The 19,683-nt window shown below is 36.5% G+C and overlaps 1 protein-coding gene across 1 annotated transcript in view; it reads right to left on the minus strand.

Annotated features, from left to right (window-relative positions):
• Positions 1-407: 407 nt before the first annotated feature.
• The window catches only part of Nxph2 (neurexophilin 2), a 115,404-nt gene continuing 96,128 nt past the window's right edge, over positions 408-19,683 (minus strand). Inside the window, exon 2 of the mRNA XM_052723450.1 lies at positions 408-2,749. Coding sequence (XP_052579410.1) covers positions 2,015-2,749 — 735 coding nt within the window. The 3' untranslated portion in view covers positions 408-2,014. The remainder of the gene's footprint in view (positions 2,750-19,683) is intronic.

Raw genomic sequence — 19,683 nt, forward strand, 5'->3', positions numbered from 1 at the left:
TCTACACTACTTTAAAAATATGCCTGTGGGAAACTTGGAAAAAAATCACAAATCCTGCTTGAATTGAAGACTTGCATAAATTGACTTGCAATTTATTTCTTTGCATGGAAATGTTTATACCTCTCAGCATTTGGACATCAGACAGCTTACAATCTAATTTTACATTTTAAATAACACAATGAGAAGAGCAGCTGCATCTACAGCATTTTTTGATGTCAGACTATGTTCTATCTGCTTTACATGAGTTACCATTTATTCTATAATCTTCATAGCCAGCTTATCATATTTAACATGTATACAAGAAAAATCTTAATATTTAATTGGCATTACACACACACTGGAAAAATAAAACATTTTGAGAAAAAAACAAGTAAAAACCTTTTTAAAAAACAAACAAACACCTAGAGTCATGTGCAGAACTAGCAAATTATTTTATTTACATAAAAGTGCACACATACTTCATTTGTACACAGAAAATCCTAAGTATATATGTACCCACATATTTTACAATAAATAGTATTTTACTTATGTTTCTAGATGAACATAAAAAGATGTCTCAAAATATTATTCACCAACCACAAAATTACAAAAGCACCCAGTGAACTCAAAGGAAGAACTTCAAGCATGGACTACCACATACTAAGCCTAGTACAACTTGTACAAAAGACAAAATAAGACACTGCAGATATCACCAGGAAAAGAACAGAATAGAGATGTGAAATAGAGAACAGAGCTGTTGGCTTTCTGAATAGTGTGAAAAGAGCATATTTGTTGATTAGGACTTACCTTCCATGAGTCCTCTTTGAATATTTTACTTGATTGATATTGTACAGATGAGAAGTGAGAAAGAAGTTAATATCTACTACAGGGAGAGTAACCACACATCTCAAGCCCCAGAAGCCTTCTTCCTTTTGCCTACTCTCATACAATGTCAAGTTACATCATAAAATGGCTACTCAACTCTTCTAGAAGATGAGGATACTGAGAGTAAAGTAATTTCAAAAGCTCAGTGACATGGGCATTGTAGGCATCAGCATTTAACATTTAGAAATAATCAAATGTAACTCATTGTTTCCACACAGAATTCTTATTCTCATTCTGATTACCTAAACACACACACACACACACACACACACACACACAAAATTCTCATCTGAGGGGCTACAAATAATGAGCCCATGACTGGAATTTTCTGCCCAGAAATATTTTCTTTTTAATTTTGGAAATGTTCCATAAATGTATATAAAATTGGACTGCCAAATGAAGGGAATGAAGTCCTAAACCTTAATGTGACTAAAACTTTAAAAAATAATCTTCCAGCACGGAAGTGTTTGAAAACATCTTCATCTTCATTATTGTTGAGCTGACTTAGACCCACATTTGCTTATCTAGTACCCAGATGGTTTGTTACAATGCCACTCAAATGAAAATCATGAAGATAAAGTGCTTCAACTACATTCTACTCAGAACTGCTCAGATGGTAATCTGTTTGGTTCTCCTGTGATGCTGTAGCCATAAAAACTGGCACCAATATGAAGAGACAGTAGTTTTAAAAAGGGTTCAACACCAGAAACACAGTCCATCTCTCAAATAGCACCTCTTCAGTTACTTTACTGAATGTACTCTTTCTAAGGAAACTGTCCAAAACATTTTAATGGCAGGCTCATTTGAAGAGCAATGCTTATCACATGCATAATTTGGTTCCTTCCTTCACACATGGCTACTGCTGATGCTTCTTACAGAGAAGCAACATTTCCATAATGTTACCATCTCCCATGAGAATGATGGTTTCATGATCAGCTTGACTTTTTAGATAAAGGTACTTATCGCCAAAACAAATGCACTTCACATTTGAATATATATATATATTTATATTTAATTTGGAAACTGGACAAGGAATTGTAGTCCACTGCCAGAAATAAAAGAAATCTTTCACCGTGGTGAGCTTGGCCTGTTTCTTGGGCATTTAAAGTAAATTGACATGAGTATTTCGTTTCTATTACTGAGAAAAGTTTCATCCAGAAGATAAGTATGGCGTCTCACTATGGTAATTGTAGTCAGGACAAACCTTTTGCACAAGTTTATAATCAACACTGTAAAAGGCAATGTAAATGCAGATGACCTTAAACGGTTTAGAACATAACCAAGACACATGGCTCTGAGTCTGCTCCTGGTAGCAGATCTTGGATGGGTCGAAATTGCACAGAGCAGTCTTCTTTGCCCGATCTGTTTTTTCATACTCAATACGGCAGTTGAAAGATTTGGATTCCTTGGTCTCCAAGGTAGACTGAGGGGATACTTCAAATTCCACTATTTTAGAGGGCGGTACCAAGCTCACGGAAACATTGCCCAGGCCTGTTGAATTGTGTCGGAAATAAACACTGAACGTTCCATTTCCATGGTCAACAATTTTCCCTGTGATGAGCAGGTTAAGTTTGACAGTTTTAATGTTAGAATGGAAGTCACCCCACCCAAACATTTTCTTAAATTTTCCTGTTTTCACTATTGGCCGTCTTTTAGTTCTTGCCAGTGGCTCCTGAATCTCCGTGATGTTAGTCAGCCAATCCCAAAAATTTTCCATGCTGTCTGAATATGCAGGCTTTGGACCTGGAGGCTGTTTAACAAATAGACGCAGAGGACTGGTAATCCGTGAGTGTACCACATTTCCAACCAATGCTCCTGGAACATCTCTGTCTTCCCAGTCTACACCCTCTGTGGTGTGTATCACTTCTTCACTGTCACAAAAGAGCTGTGAGAAAAGAAGAAAGAAAAATATACTTTGGGACAGGCTTTGAAAATAAGCATAGGTTGATAAGGCAAAGAGAAATGAGATAATTTAGATTCCAATGATCAGTTCACACACAGATATGTTCAAGAGAATAATGACAAGAGCATTTAATTCAAGCAGTGTAAAATGGTGAGAACAAATGGTGAAATGGTGAAGTTAAAACGAAATATTACAGCTTTGTTGTTGCTGTGGTTCTCTACATCCTCAGCATTTAATTTGCAGATTGGCTCAAGTAGTATTTTGACCTCATTATTTATTAATGATAAACCATTAAATTTGTGAATATTTGTTCTTTTAGATAGATGAATATATAAATACCAAAAATTTCTACCAAGGAGCTACAAAGCCAATTAAGTATAAAATATTAATAAATCTTTTAAATATATTTGGAAAGGTTATGGCATTACATTATTCAAAGAATTAATACATATAATTTCATAGGTTTCATTAAAATTCCATCTAAAAATCTGTAACAAAAATAATGATTAATATTTCATTTTCCATGGCAATTTTAGATGGAAAACATAATTATATATTTAGTTGCCTTACATTAAGAGAAAATAGTGTGAAAAGGTATACATTGATTAAGAGTCTCTATATCTTAATACATTTTATTATAATAAAACCACACTCCAATGACAGATTTACTAAGAAAGACCTATATATCTGTTTTGAAAGTTCCAAAGTATTTTGGTTCAAACCATAGCCACTGAGACGGCATTTTTATTTATATTTTATTGTTCTTTTTATTGTTTTAGGAGTAGAAGTCCTCATGATTTCCCCAATTCCTTTAGTTATGTCAATGTGGGTTATGAGGGGCAAGATTATGACATATATGAAACTATTACTTGGAATGAATATTTATGAGTGAGTTATAGAGTATGAGAAACAGAGGTTCCTGATGGAAATATAGATAGCCTCTTATCTCCATGGTACAAAACCACTATTGTAATGATTCCAGAGAAAACTGTCAGCATGATGAAGAGGAGGAGCAAAGTGAGGCTGGAATCATACACTGCTTCTCTAACCCATTCAAACTTCCAAAGCACTTGGCAAAATTCATTTCAGATTATTTTCAATAAAATTTCAGAAGAGAATAGATATTAGCACAGACTAAAAATATCACACAACCTAGTCTGAGAATATGATGTTTCTCAATGGTCACAAAACTTTGGAAGTTTAAGTTCTAGCACAACCTAGTCAGACATGTCTTTATCTACATAGTCCCAGAATCACTGTGAGGTAGGGATCCAAAGACTCAAAAACAGTGGAGTTTTATCCTTTTTTTTTTCTTCAAAAATTTTCTTGTCACTGAAACTACTATGGTTAGATTAAGGGTGATTTGATAAAACACACACTCTTGCTTTTGTGAGAACTCATCCATTTCACATTTTAGATGTTTACACATACATACGCTGAGTTGATAACTTCTAGACCCAACATGGCAGGGGTGAAGCTATTCCAAAGGAAGATATTTGTGCCACTCCATTTGGCTAAGAAACTGTTTTTGTTTTTTTTTAATCCCAGATGAATTGGAATTTCCCTAGGAATCTCATGTAAGGAAGAGAAAAGACTGAAGCCTGGTGCCAGCCAGAGGATGAACTTGTCTTCTAGGAAGAGATTTCACATCATTCTAACAAAGTTATCAGATCACTTTGCTTCATAAAAAAAAAAAAAGGAACAGAGACAATGATGGGAAGGGCCACATTTTGACCAGGGAACTGGTTTAGTTGTGTATTGTAGTCAGAAGATTCTCTGGTCCTGCCAAGCCCCCACAGTCCTGCGACCCACTTATAAAATAATCACTCAGAAGCTTATATTAATTATAACTGTCTGATCATTAGCTCAGGTTTATTACTGACTAGCTCTTACACTTATATTAACCCATAATTCTTATCTATGTTTAGCCATATGGCTGGGTATCTTTTTTCAGTTCTGCCTTGTCATCTTGCTTCCTCTGTGTCTGGCCAGTGACTCCTGACTGAGTCTTCCTCTTCCCAGAATTCTCCTTGTCTGCTTATCCCACCTATATTCCTGCCTGGCTACTGGCCAATCCGAGCAACACACATTCACACCATATAGAATGATATTCCATAGCACCTCTCATTTTCTGTCTAATAAAAACGGAAGATTTTAACTTTAACATATTACAGTTACAATATCTAGTTTATTTGTATGTGGCAAATTCAAAGAAAATATTCTATTTATCCTATATTTATGAGTCTAAGGTTTCATATCTAACTTATCTTTTATCATAACCAAGAGAAATTACAACTATCTAGTCTTTAACTACATCAAAGACCCCAGAAGGATATAATAATACCTAAGTAAACAGGAAATGTATTGTAAGGAAATTCCAAAATTCTGGAAACAACAGAGACAACTGTCTGCCTGGAAAGTCATCCAAAGTTCCTCTGTAATGTCCATCTTTAGCCCATAGGACTGGTCTCTCAGTCACTTTTCTCTGTGTCCTGTAGAATGTCTGTCAGTCTCCTCTGTGAAGTAGGAAACTGAAGAACCATTTCGCCTTATTTTGGCAAATTTAGTGGTCTCCTTCCTATGAGTCCTGCATGTCCAGTTTATACAACATTTTATCAGAAGTCCAGGCAAGAACAGTTTCTTGCCCAAATGGCTGTTTAGCCAAGTAGAATGTAAACTCCATATGGAGTGTCTTTGACATCCATCTTCCTCTTTGAAGTAAATCGCTGCTGCCAGGAGCAGACATGTCTCATTGTCCAGGAAAGTCTAAGTTTTTAAAACATTTTAAATACCATATTCTATAGGTCTTTGAAGTGTTTGAAGATTACCTACCTAATTGAAATATATCTATGTATACCTAAAAAACTTAACATGACTGTAAGTTTGATTATCATGGATGACTAATTATTAATCTGTATTTTTAATCATATATTACAATTTTTAAATGAGTTGAACAAACATAATACCTTAAACAAGAGTGGAAATATACATAAAATATAACAAAATTAACTTTAAATTTGTATCAATAAAATAAAATCCATAGCAATGTAAACATTTTAAACAAGTTGTTACTCTTTACCCTATCATATCTATATCCTATAAATATATATATATCATATCTCCCCCCTTTTTAGAAAGAGATTGACTATGACCAATAGCAATTTGTAACCAACAACCTAAATAAAGACAAACATCCATAATCCATTTTTTGGGGAATGTGAGCGTAATTCTCTAGGCTACTTCCTGCTGATAGAGGGTGATGGTAGTTTTATGGAGATCCTGAGAAAGTTTGAGATAATGTTCAAGTCCTGGGAAGACCAGCTATAATCTTTGTTGATAGGTACCATCTGTTAAAGTTCAGGAGGCCTGGCTTGATCAAATCTGATCCATCTTAACCTGGAACAAATCCATAGCCTATTGCTTCCTGTGGAAACAAAAGCAGAGTCTGCTTTCCAAAGCAACATATTCAAAGCAACAAAAAAATAGACATAAATTTTGAAATTGAGATACCTATAACATATATATAGATTTAACTTAACAGCTTTTACAATCAAATGTTTTTCTGAAGTTAAAAATCCCAAAGACAATATAATCCAGACTCTGTGTGTGATTTTCATCTTTACGTGGCTTATTTTTTATATTACTTTTACTTTCTCTTTACTTTGTTTTTTAAAACTTTCTATTTCTTTATATAACTGTCTATATTCCTTTTCTTCTTTCTTCCAAACCTATGTATATTTTTATACACATTGTAAACCAGTTAGAGATTTATTTCATCTGAATTTGTTTTATTGTGAATCTATTGCTTTAAACTGCAGTGGCTAGTACTGAATTGGCAGCTTTGGCTGCTGGCTCCGCCCACCTCAGCTTTCCAACATGGCAGAACTACATTTACCGCCAGCTCTGGGAGAACCATGCTTATTGCTGACTCTGTAAAGCAGTGGGTCTATGCTTCCATCCAGCAGCATGTGGCCCAAAAATCTTTTCTTTCTTTCCTTTATTTTATTTTTTGTATGTACTAGCAAAAGCTATATCCACCACACACCATGATGCGTGGCTTGCAGATGCCACTGTGTACAATGGCAGGAATCTGCCATGCTGTACTCAAGCCCATATGCTGTGAATCTGCCATACTGTAGCTCAAGTCTGCATGCCATGGCATCTCTATATCTTGACCTGCATGAGAGATGAAGTAGAAATCTGTTTTTGACTATGTTATTGTGTGTTTTAGAAGCCCTTTTAAAACTTTTTAGGTCTTATGGAAATTTGAGAGCCCCACATTGGTACATCAAATTTAGGATGACTGTCCAGGCAGACAGCTGTCTCTGTCATTCTAGATTTTTGGAAGTTGTTTACTTAGATAATATTGTATCCTTCTGAGGTCACTGATGTAATTGAAGACTAGATAGTTATAATTATGATTTTCCCTGGTTATGATAAGAGATAAGTTAGATATGAAACCTTGGACTCACAAATATAAAAAAATAAAATATTTTCTTTGAATTTGTCAAATATAAGTGGATTGGATTTTGTAATTGTGATTATTTCTTAATAACTGCTCTATTATATATAATTTTACTATGTTAAAGTTAAAAGCTTCATTTTGAAAAAAAAGAAAGGGGGACGTGCTGTGCATGTCTTTCTGTATGCTGTGAATATGTGTTGCTCTGGTTAGTTGATAAATAAATGCTGATTGGCTAGTAGCCAGGCAGGAAGTTTAGGCAGGATAAGCAGACAAGGAGAATTCTGGGAAGAGGAAGGCTCAGTCAGGAGTCACTGGCCAGACACAGAGGAAGCAAGATGACAAGGCAGAACTGAGAAAAGATACCAAGCCATATGGCTAAACATAGATAAGAATTATGGGTTAACTTAAGTGTAAGAACTAGTCAGTAATAGGCCTGATGCAATGGCCCTACAGTTCATAATTAATATAATCCTCTGTGTGTTTATTTGGGTCTGAGTGGCTGCTGACCTGGCAGGACATAGGGAAACTTCAAGCTGCAGTGTATACCTCTCTTGCTTTTTATTTGAACTTAAACTGTACTGTCACAGTATCCCAAAGAGACTGAGAAGGAGCTGTAGATCTGGTGATTTTTCTTCTTCCCAGTATGATCACACTGAATACATGTTGTTTTTCTGTTTTGTTTTTTTCCCCACTAATATTTATCTCTTTAGTTGGTGTGTTCAGGATGGGTGGCTTAGCATGCCTTGTTAGGACTGCCAGGACTAGAGTTTTGTACATGGTGAGCAAGTGCTTTAGCACTGAACTATTTCTTTAGGTCTCGGTTCTGATTTATTTTGCTATAGGATTTTTACAGCTTTATCCAAGTTGGCCTCAGATTCATGAGGCTCCTGCCTCTCTCTATCCTTTCAAGTGTTATGACTATGGGCATGTGCCACCCTATCTGGTTTCACTACTTCTATCCCTGAGGTATTACAGGTGACATATTCCCAAGAGAAAAATTTAGGATTTGGGGATCAAACTCTATCTGATACTGTAACTATAGCTTTCTAATTTTGAACTCTTGGCTACATTGTACACAAATCAATGGTAATAGCCATGGAGTTTAGTTTACCAGCTCCAGTGCTGGAGAACTGAAAAAATCTGTGTCAAATGACACATCTTGACCCCCAGTGAGACCAAGATCACACAAGAAGAAGCCCACTTTCTCTCTTGCATAATTGGGACTGTTGTTGTCTGTTTTTACCTGTGTGTGTGAGCTTTGCCTTGTTAAGGAAATAAGTCAGAAACACCTGCTGTTTGCTGAAAATCTCCTGCACATGAACTGCTCCTTTGCTTACTGAAAATAGACTTGACTTGGCACAACTCCAAAACTTCTTTTCTCACACCTGTTTGCCTTCCTCTCTTCCAGAGGACGTACTCCTTTGGATTCCTCTTTTAAGATGCCTTTAATATTTACATTCTTATTTTTTAAAATAATAGGGATGGAGAGATAGTCCCGTGGTTAAAAGCAGTTGCTGCTATTGCAGCAGACCTAAACTCAGTTGCCAGAACCTATGTAGTGTGTCTCATAGATGTCATTAACTTGAGCTCCAGGGACTCTAATGCCCTCCTCTGTCCAGCTGTACACACATGCATATTCACACAATATACATGAATATAAATAAAATAAAATTTTAAAAGGTTTTATTATTTCATTTTTTCTTTTACTTTTGAGATTGTAATATAGTTGCAACATATCTCCCTCCCCTTTCTTACCTCCAAACCATCGCATATACCCCTCCTTACTCTCTTTCAAATTCATGACCCATTTTTTCATTAATTGTTGTTACATGTATACACACAAACACATGAGTACACACAGACACACAATCATAAATCCATAAACTGAACTTCTCAGTGTGTATAGTGTTACTTATTTGTATGTTTTCTGGGCTGACCATATGGTATGGGTCTGGATAACTAATACCAACTGGGGAGGACTATTTCTTTCACTCCCATCATTTCTTACTTTCTCGTAGTTCCTTGAGTGGGAATGAGGCCTTCTGGGCTTTTCTCCACCCACTTTACCATGTCTGCTATTGTTGTCCTTGTTCAGGTCATGTCCAGCTCAGTTTAGGCAGTCATGTTGGTGAGATTTTATGGGTATTGACTCTGACATTACTAGGAGACACAATATCATAGCAAACTCGCGGATCCACTGGCTTTTCCATTATTTCTACCTCACAACTATTACTGAGCCTTAGATGTAGGAGTTGTTTTTCAGAGGTATCCATTGGGCCTGGGCTCCATACTTCTGTACTTTGATTGGTTGTGGTTTTCTGTAGTAGTCTCCTTCTGTTGCAAAGAGATAAGGGGTGAGGACTACACTTATTTGTGGGTGTAAGAACACATATTTAGAATACAGGTAGGGATTATGCTGTTTTGCTAATGTGGTGGTTATACATTATCCTTTAAGATTCATGACTTCACTAGCCCTGGGTAGTTGGCTACATTTCCAGGACCAGGCATGATTTCCCTCTTGTTGAGTGGGTCTTGTGGCCAATTAGAGAGCTGTTGGTTACTCCCAAGATATGTGTGTCACTACTGCAGCTTGAGGGTTATTGTACTATGCTGGTTTTTGTTATACTCCATGGGCATCAAAGCTGGGTAAGATTGTTGGTTGCCTCTCTCTTTTGGAGGTTTGCATGTTACCTTCTGGTACCAAAAGAGCTAGAGGGAGGAGGCATTTGAGTTAGTTCCAGCTCAGGGACACTTGGGACCTCTGTCTGAAGTGCACTGTGTTTTCAGCCTAGGGGCTTACCTTCTACCTTTGGAGGAGCAGCCAAGGGCTCTAGCAATAGCCTGTAATATTTTGGAAAAATTTTCGACAATCTTGACTAATACTTCAGAAGAGGGTTTCTCATGTCTGATGTAGAGGTTTTTGTTAGATGGCTTCACCTCTTGGGGGATAACTGTCAGTCCAATGGGAAAATTTCATTTAAACTATATTAAATATCTACCATATTAAACCATTTAAACTTAAATTCCATTTATTTATTTATTTATTCATTTATTGTGTGTGTGTGTGTGTGTGTGTGTGTGTGTGTGTGTGTGTGTGTGTGTTTGTGTGTATTTGGATGCCAGCAGGCAGCTTGCAGGAGTCGGTTCTCTCTTTCTACCATGTAGTTATTAGGGGACTGAATTCAAGGATTAAATCAGGCTTTGTGGCAAGCATCTTTACCCACTGACCAATCTCACCAGACCCTAAATTTTTATAACTTTCTACCAACTTATACTTTATTAACAGAACTAAGATATATTTTATTCAAAAGTACTATTGGCCACAAGTATGGGAACAACAGTCTCTGCTACCAGAAGTTGTTTGTCTTTTTTTCCCTTAAGTGTTATTGCATGTTGCAGGTTTTCCTGAACTTTTTCTGCTTAGAATGTGTCTGTTGAATCAGTGCTTTGTTCAACCTCCCTGTCAGTTTGGTTTTGCTTTTTGAAAACCTATAAATATTGATCCCAATTCAGTGGCAAGTGTTTTCCAATCTTATCTAATTGTAATGAATTTTAGAACATGCAGTAGACCCCAGCATCTTATGAGACCCTCCCTTACTGCTCGGACTGCTGATGTGATGGCTCTGAGGTTACTCACTGTCTTAATATTCAATTGCTGTGAAGAGACACCATGACCATGACAACTCTTATAAAGGCAAATAAATTAATTGCAAGTGGTTTACAATTCAGAAGTTAGTCCATTATTGTTGTGACAAGAAGCATGGCAGCATGCAGGCAGACATGGTGCTGGAGAAGGAGCCTATAATTCCACATCTGGATTGAGAGGAAGCAGGGAGATAGAGAAAGAGAGGGGGCACTGGGCCTGGCTTGGAATTCTGAAACCCCTGGTCACATACTTCCTCCAACAAGGCAACACCTATGCCAACAAAGAAACATCTCCTAATAGTGGCACTCCCTAATGACCAAGTATTGAAATATATGGGGGCCATTTCTATTCAAACCATCATACTCGCTAATAAAAGCAAATGGTCATTCACTGATTTTTGGTAAGATATATTTTCCAAAAGAAATTTATAAAGATGTAACAGAATTTCATCCAAACATATATGACTCCCTTAAGAAATACAACTGAGGGAACAAAAACAAACTTAAGTCTATCAAAGAAATAAATTAGATGAAATTTTATATAAAGGTTCTTTAACTCTTCAGAAAAGATTTTTCCATGTGAGATTAAAACACAATTCTATTCCTAAAATAATCATTCTAACAAACTCTTCTTCTTACAAAAACATACTAAAGGAGTCCTTGATTTTATGGTTTATTTACATAAAATAATATTTAGCCTATAGCACAAACTATAACATTCCCTCCCCGTATTGAAAACCCTGACCAGACGTTTTTTATATAGGAAGTGTTTATTTTATATATACATGTACCATTTGTGTATAAAATATCTACTTGTCTATCATCTGTTTATCTATTTCCACAGATGACCACCTCTAATTTGCTCTGGCAATATCATTAGCCAAGTTGACAAAAACTGTACAATTCGACGGAGCAGTCTGTACCATGCTGATTTCTGGAGCTAAGTACAAATCTCAATAAGGAGTTCAGTAATGATTTTCTAGTGTAATTAAAAATAGAAATACATTTCTCATCATCTTTAAATGCTGATGAAACTGCATCCCATTTCAGACTTCCTCTTCCTCTGGTATAACTTGTGCATCTTCCTTTTATTATAAGTCATCACTATGTGGTGGTGTCATCACTGAGAAAGCACATTTTTATAGGGAATTATAGCAGATCTGCTAGACGGTTGCATGATCTAAGCCTCTAAAGTTCATGCTTACCCTCAGAAGACTTTATGAGTGGAGATAAACAAGCCACAACTCTGCCCTTGTTGCTCCCACATAGCCTTGTCCACAGAGAAGCAACATGATATGGTAGGAAAAGAAACCATTTAGTGATCATGGAAATTATTTCTCTTTCCATAAGTCTATGACCTGAACCCCAAATTTTCTCATTTATATCTAACATGTTTTTTTTAAGACAAAGAAAAGAATGATTAGAAACTAATCCATAGCACAAGGTCCTTTAATAACCAATGTTTCTTCCACATCAAAATGCAGAACTTCATGACTCCTACTGAACACTGTCTCTAAAGAATTATACAAATTCATAAGCCTCCAAAGACCTGACTAATGAGTAGTTGAAGACTGTGTTCTGTGCCATATGATAAATTAACAGCTCAGTAGAAATCTGCCTTCTCAACCAAAGAGATCAATCATTTCCTCATACATAGTCTCACTAGCAGTGAATTCACACCTAGATCAGAAATGCTGATAAATTCTCTTCACTGACAAAATGTGTTTATGGATTTTAAAAAATGTTTTTATAAAATCCAGTATAAAAATGTTCATATAAATTAAAACATCACACACCAAAATTAACTGCACTCAAAGTCTATACAACTCAATGAACTTCTGTACAATTAAAATAGCTGTCCTGAATTGAAGCTGTGGAGCTTCATATTAAACTTTACACTGTCAGTATTTTAAGCATTCATCCACCATTAAATGAAAAAAAATCATGACACAATTAGAACTTGAAGAACAATTGGCTTCATATCTTCTCTTTGATTCTAGTCCCGTGAGTTCTGTAAGAGGATTTGCATCAGAGTAGGAACCTTCAGTACTGAACAGTATCTGTGATAAAATATTCTAGACGAAGAGAGTATGTTTCTCTTAACTTGGCAAAATTTCCTATCAAAGTAAAGTTGTTATTTGCTAGCTACAACATGTGGCTGTGTCCCTTTGCTTACTTCTGTACTTGATGGGGCTCTCATGCCAGTATCAGTATCATCCCTGATTTTTGTCCCATAATCTTAGGACAATAATGCAAAAACACTTACCTATAAGCACTAAGTGGAGTTTTATAAAGGGGAAGAAAGAACAAGTGTTGATCTTTATCTGTTTGAACATTCTCTGTTTTCAACACATTCATCAAAGCTTAAATAATTTATGTTTTGTTGGATGAATCAATTTCAATAATCACACACATTAGTTAGATACAATGATATCATATTATCCTTTTCTGCTTCTTACAGAGGAATCCAAAGAAGATTAATAAGAGCTCAAACTGTCATCAATTAATTGAAGCAGTTGGAGAGAGGCAGGTAGAATAATAAGACCATTTCAGTTCAGTTCCTTTTGTCATGGTGTTGGAGAGGGTAGCTGACAGGCTCAAGTCATTCATCTTAACAAGCTGAAGTTGAATTTCACTGATAATTAAATGCATTTTTCTTATGGGCAGGAAAACTGCAATGAATTTTATAGCAGCAGATGTGAGAACTGTCACAAATTATAGAAATCATTTATTAACCAAAAGGCATATTTCTCTGAAAACATTCTGTAAAAATTTTCAACTATATCTGCTATATATTTTTAATAAGCATTTTATTTTCAAATAATTTTAGTTAACACAAAAATTGCACAATATGATGTGTTTCAATGTGCTCTGCTCAATTCCCTCCATTGTTAACTTCTAACAATAAAATGCACTTTTCATAAGCAGTGAGATACTAACACTTATACACATCATTTTCAGGCCTAGATTTTCCTTATATGTCTTTTATCATTCACTGTGTATTCCAGGATCTCACTCTGTCATTGTGAATCTCTATCCATGTTGTCTCACATAGGACAGTTGCTCAGATTTTTGTGGCTTGCCATTGATGATTAGGAATTTTTAGGAATATTGGACAGATAATTTTTAGAATTCTCCCCAACTTGGGTGTGTCTGCTTCTTTTTATGGTTAGGCTGAACTGAGGAGTTTGCAGGAAGAACTTGAACATTAGTACTACTTTCATCCCTTTAATTTAAGAGTCTGTGCTAGCAAAATTACTTAACTGCTGTTAATGTTGATACCCTGCTTAAGTAGAGAAAATCCTTAAGAAAAGTGTTTTCATTTAGAATTATCATAAAGCTTGGATCTCTAAAACAAACCATTAGAGCCCTTTAAACCCAATGATTCAAACATGCATCTTCTGACTTAACAGGAAAACATTAGCTGTTAACATGTTCTGTTTAATAAAATAAGAAGTCTAGATTACAAATAACCCCAAACATATTGTTTTGACAGAATTAAGTTCATTGTTTCATTTACTTTTGTTCATCCCTGAGATCACAAGAATGCTTACAGCACTCCCATACTAGCTTTTAAATCACTGGATGAATGAGAATGGTGGAGTGTGCTGATGGAGCCTGTATATTGTAAGAAGGAACATGTAGGCATAACCATTTGTAGCTGAACATACACATCAAAATAATTATGCTGAGTCAAGAATGAATAGAGGAGCCTGACAGAAATGAGCTCAGTCGGATGATAAGATCAAAGCACAGAAGAGCAGGACAGAAACAGGAAATCATGTCATTGTTCTAACACCTTCTACAAAACTTGTTCTGCCTTTGTGCCTTTTGTTTAGCAGGAAAAAAATGGTAACAACTCAAAAAATCATAGCTCTTTAAAGAAATGAAGGGGCTTATGCAATGGACAGTGAATTCTGATGAGACAAATCTATCTGTAGGTACTCTGGCTAAGTAGGTGGAGGGTGCAGTACAGAGGCATGAGGAGAACTCAAATCCCCTTCATATAAGTTTCATATAAGCACCTGTCACTTTGTAATCACCTATTCAATATACTTTCCATATATATTATTCCAGGTATCTGTAATTGTGCTCTTGGCCCTGAAGTTTAATACTGAAAAAGACAAACAGTACTTGTGCACTAGGAAAAGTCACACTAATTTTCTGGCCTTTCACAAGCATGAAAGGGTGCTATGCTGGACTCCTCAGTTGCAACTCAGTGCTGAGGAGATGACCACTATAGGCCTTACCAGTGTAGCTTTTACAAGACTGGGGACAGAACAAAGAAAGAAGCAGCCATCCCAACCAAAGGAACAGGGGCGGTAAGGTAGAAAGGACTGAGCAGAGCTGTACAATTAATATCAATTTTTATTCAGATAAAGAAATTCAAGATGTTCCAGTTGATAGTTGAAAGTGAATGAATTAGTAACTAGACAAACAAATCTGTTTTGGTATTTTATATTCCTTGCCAGTAAATAGAAATTCTGTATTGATTGGCTTCTAGTTACTAATGAGAATATGATAACATTATAGATAGTTAAATTTTCTTGTGAGAAGCTAATATTGTGACGTTTCACACTACCATATGCATGGCCTGATGCTCAGTGTGTTCTGAATTCCTGGCTTTCCACTGCAGTTCTAGAAGAAATGACCTCATCAGGGTTCATCTTTCCCATTTACACTGCCAAAGAGCTAGGAAGAGTTTGTAATATATTTTCCCAGGTTCAGAAACAGACAGACTTTGGCCACAGTTAGCATAATCATCTTTCAAAGTTCCACATAAGTTTGATAGCTTAGTGTTACTTGGTAATGAATGGAACTTGTTCCAGATAAATAATAATATTCCAAGTTTACCACTGTGTTTATAAGAGTCTTAGAAGTCTGCTATTAGATAACAAAACTTAGTAATATCCTTGATTGTCATTGGACACACTAGTGTCTATATCTAAGAAGAAACAGAATAATCTAACTGTCCCTACAGTTAGACTGTCAAAGAGGTACTTATACTACAAAAGTTTCTCTTTAAAAATTTTTATTTAATTTACCATTATTGGGAGGAAGAGAATGCCACGATGCTCATAGTGAGGTCTGGGCAATTTTGTGGGGTTGGTTCTCTTCTTCCATCTTCATGTGATACCAGGAATCAAACTCAAGTTGACAGGCTCATGAAGTATGTTCCCTGACCCACCAATCACTGTGCTGGCCCCAACGTTTCGGATTTCTGTATTGACATTGAACAATTATATTTACAGTTTATACTAGCTTACTTGAAAATACTTGCAGTAACACATGCAGCACACAATATGTTGCATAGATTACCTGCCATTAAAAGGGAAGCCTTATGGCTTATAACTATATACAGGACACCAATAATTTGTATTTCTTTGTTCATAAAAGAAGAAAATCCCAACTCTCCAGGAAAAACAGCAATAGTTCATGGCTGTTTTTCCTGGAGAGCAAACTAGGTATGCTGACTTTTTTAAAAAACAAGGGATCTAGCATATGCTACAAGAGATAAATTAGCAAGATCTGAACAAATAATTTTTGGAGGATAATCCAGAAGCACTTATTCATTTTCTTTCAATGTGACAACCATTGCTAAGTATGAGGTGGGGAGGATAACTGGTTTGTTTGATGGATTTGTTTACTTTTATAAAATTACAATGATTGAATCTATATAGCTAGCAACTAATTATTTCATTTGGGCATGCTTGTTTAAGCCAAGAACTCTAAACTGGCCACTGTTATATAACCTAAAGGTAGCTCACAGATCATTTTAAAGCTGAAAAATAGAACCAATAATGAAATGGGTTCTGCAGCCTTGTTTTTGTTGCTTGTATACAGCTGATAGTTGGATTGCTTTAATAATCCTGTTCCATTCCCTGCAGTTAAAACAAAATGACAACTTGCTTAGCAGAAACACACACACACACACACACACACACACACACACACACACACACACACACACACACAGAGAGAGAGAGAGAGAGAGAGAGAGAGAGAGAGAGAGAGAGAGAGAGAGAGAGAGAGAGAGAGAGCTGATCGGCTTTTAAATACATCTTGAAAAGCATTTTCTCTGAGGAGATAATTTTCCTGAATATTATCCATACAGTTATGTGCCTATTGGATCCATGTAGTGCTTTATTGATGACAAGCACTACAGCTTGCTTGAGAGTAATATTTCTGGTGCCCCATTACAAAGCTATCACAGCAGATTAAGGAAGAAAAAAGTGAAATGAAGAATAACAGAATCAAACATCTGTCAATATGTTAATTGCATATATTAATATTTCATGGCATTGTTTCAAAATTCATTTTGCATTTGAAAACAAATGGCTGCTTGGGAAAGGAAACCTAAACAGTGGCCATCTTTTCTGCTGAGAGTCACATGTTTGCTTTATCTTTAGAAAACTTTTAATACTCTTCACAATTTTCTAAATTGATGCAGGAACTAACAGGAAATACAGATCTGAAGACAGAAATCTCATCAGTAAGAGCCAAAAAGTTCAATTGCAATGTCTGGCAGTAGTTTTATTGCTAAGATTAAATATGGCAACTCTTATTTTATCTATATGACAGTAATCATTGGCAGAAATATCACCCTCATGAAAAATCTATACAAATAACTGTGTACACAGTGGGTCACTTTAGATTGGGTGTCCACAAGAGACTGTCACAACTGTGGAGATGACATTTAAGCTCACATGTGGAAGATTATGTGGGTCTCATTGATGTGACAGGAGTATTATAAGCGGAGGGAAAATGTGTGGGAAGGAGGACTGACGGCCAGACAAAGCTCAGTAAATTCTAATGGTTGGATAAGAATAGTGCAAGGGCAGAGGCAATATAGAAACGGCAGTCAGGGATGGAGCCAAGTGCACATTAGGCTGAGTGTGTTACTTGGTGGTTGTATTTAATAAATGTGTGTTGAGTTTTTATGAGACACAACTTTATCATGATCTCACCAGCTAACATGCAAGACACCCTTTTCCTGGAAATGCATTGGCCACAGTGGCCAGATTATTAGGTAGGTGATTTTTTCTCTCCTTCCTATTCTTCAATTCCAATCCCCCAGTCTTATCCCCAGTATGGTACAATACTGTCTACTGCAACCTTTTCTTCCCTTCTGCACCCACTCTGAGGAAACTATGCATATCTTCTCCTATAGCCTTCCTTCCTTGCACCGTCCTTCAGTTTCAGCCTCCAATACCCTAAGCACTCTTCGTTTGGAAACCTGCTGTCAGGTAGGTGATCTTCACTCTCTTTCCAGTCCTCTCATTCCAATTCTCCAGTCTCATCCCCATCTTTGTAGCAGACCTCTTGAAGCAGCCGGCTTCCCTCTCTTCCTCCATTCCCTGTGGACTACACAGATCATCATGGCAGACACAAATTTCTTTCCTCCAGTGGACCCTCTCAGTATCTCCCTCTCTTCTAGCCCATCCTCATTTCTGCATGTCAGCTCCCAATACCTTGAAACAAGTTCTACCCTGAAACCTCAGCAGCCACAACTGACAGAGACTGACAGTTCCCAACCAGGCAACCCACAGTCACAACCAAAGATACAGAGAGAGCAACAGAAACCAAGGAAACCAGAAACCCACTCAACAAAGACAAGACCATATTTCAATACCTAAAATTACAATCATCCCAAACCCAGATGCCTAGACATCAGACACAATCAATTATAGCCAGGACAATATGGCTCTACTAGAGCCCAGTAACTCTACTACAGTAGACCCTGACAAGACAATGTAGATGAAACGCAAGATAAGGACTTCAAAAAGAGCTATTGTGAATGTGCTCATGGACCTTAAAGAAGATATGAATAAATCCATTAATGAAATCTATGAAATAACAAGTAACAGTGTAATGAAATGAAGAAAACTATTCAAGACATGGAAATAGAAATGGAATCACTCAAAAATAATAGCACTAACTGAGATAAAACTGGAAATGAAAAATTCAGGAACTAGCAGAATACAAGAGATAGAAGACTCTCAGGCATTGAAGACAAGATAGAAAAAATGGATACCCTGGTCAAAGAAAATGTTAAATCTAAAAACATCAAGGCACAAAACATGCAGGAAATCTGGGACACTATAAAAAAAAACATATCTAAGAATAATAGAAATTGAAGGAGAAGAAACCCAGGTCAAAGGCACAGAAAATATGTTTACCAAAGGCACAGCTCTATGAGTACAGCAGAGTGTTGTTAGGACTCATTTTATTGAAATATTCCTTTTGCAGAACAGTAGTGTTTGGTTTTCTCCTACATCTCTGATCTGTGTCTTGCTCAGCAATCATCACAGAAGCTTCCTCCAGCAGATGGGAATAAATACAGAGACCTACAGCTGAACAATGTGCAGAGTTCAGAGATCTTGGAACACTAGTCACAAATTGGGTATCTCCATTAATTCCCTTCTGTCAGGGAACCCTGCAGAAGAGATGATGGAAAGAGTGTGAGGTAACTAGAGGGGATGGATGACACCAAGGAAACAAAGCCTTCTAAACACAGCAGGGTGAATGCACAGATGAATTCATTAGAAACTGTGGCAACATGAACAGGGTTTGCATAGGTCTGGGCCTGATTGGGGAGGGAACCTCAATGCTGAGAGTGGAAGTGGACACAAGCTGCCATCCCTAACCCTGAAGCTATCTCCAACTGATAACTGTCTGCAAAGGAAAAAATTAATTTTCTCTGACAGAGTCTCACTGGGGATATAAACGACTCTTAAAAAGACAGGACCCATGCACAGCACTAGATGCTTAACACAAAATGAACTCAACGGCATTTTTGGAGGTT

The sequence above is a fragment of the Peromyscus californicus genome, unplaced genomic scaffold (genome assembly GCF_007827085.1).
Source record: "Peromyscus californicus insignis strain IS unplaced genomic scaffold, ASM782708v3 Scaffold_7__1_contigs__length_154581171, whole genome shotgun sequence".
NCBI lineage: Eukaryota > Metazoa > Chordata > Mammalia > Rodentia > Cricetidae > Peromyscus > Peromyscus californicus.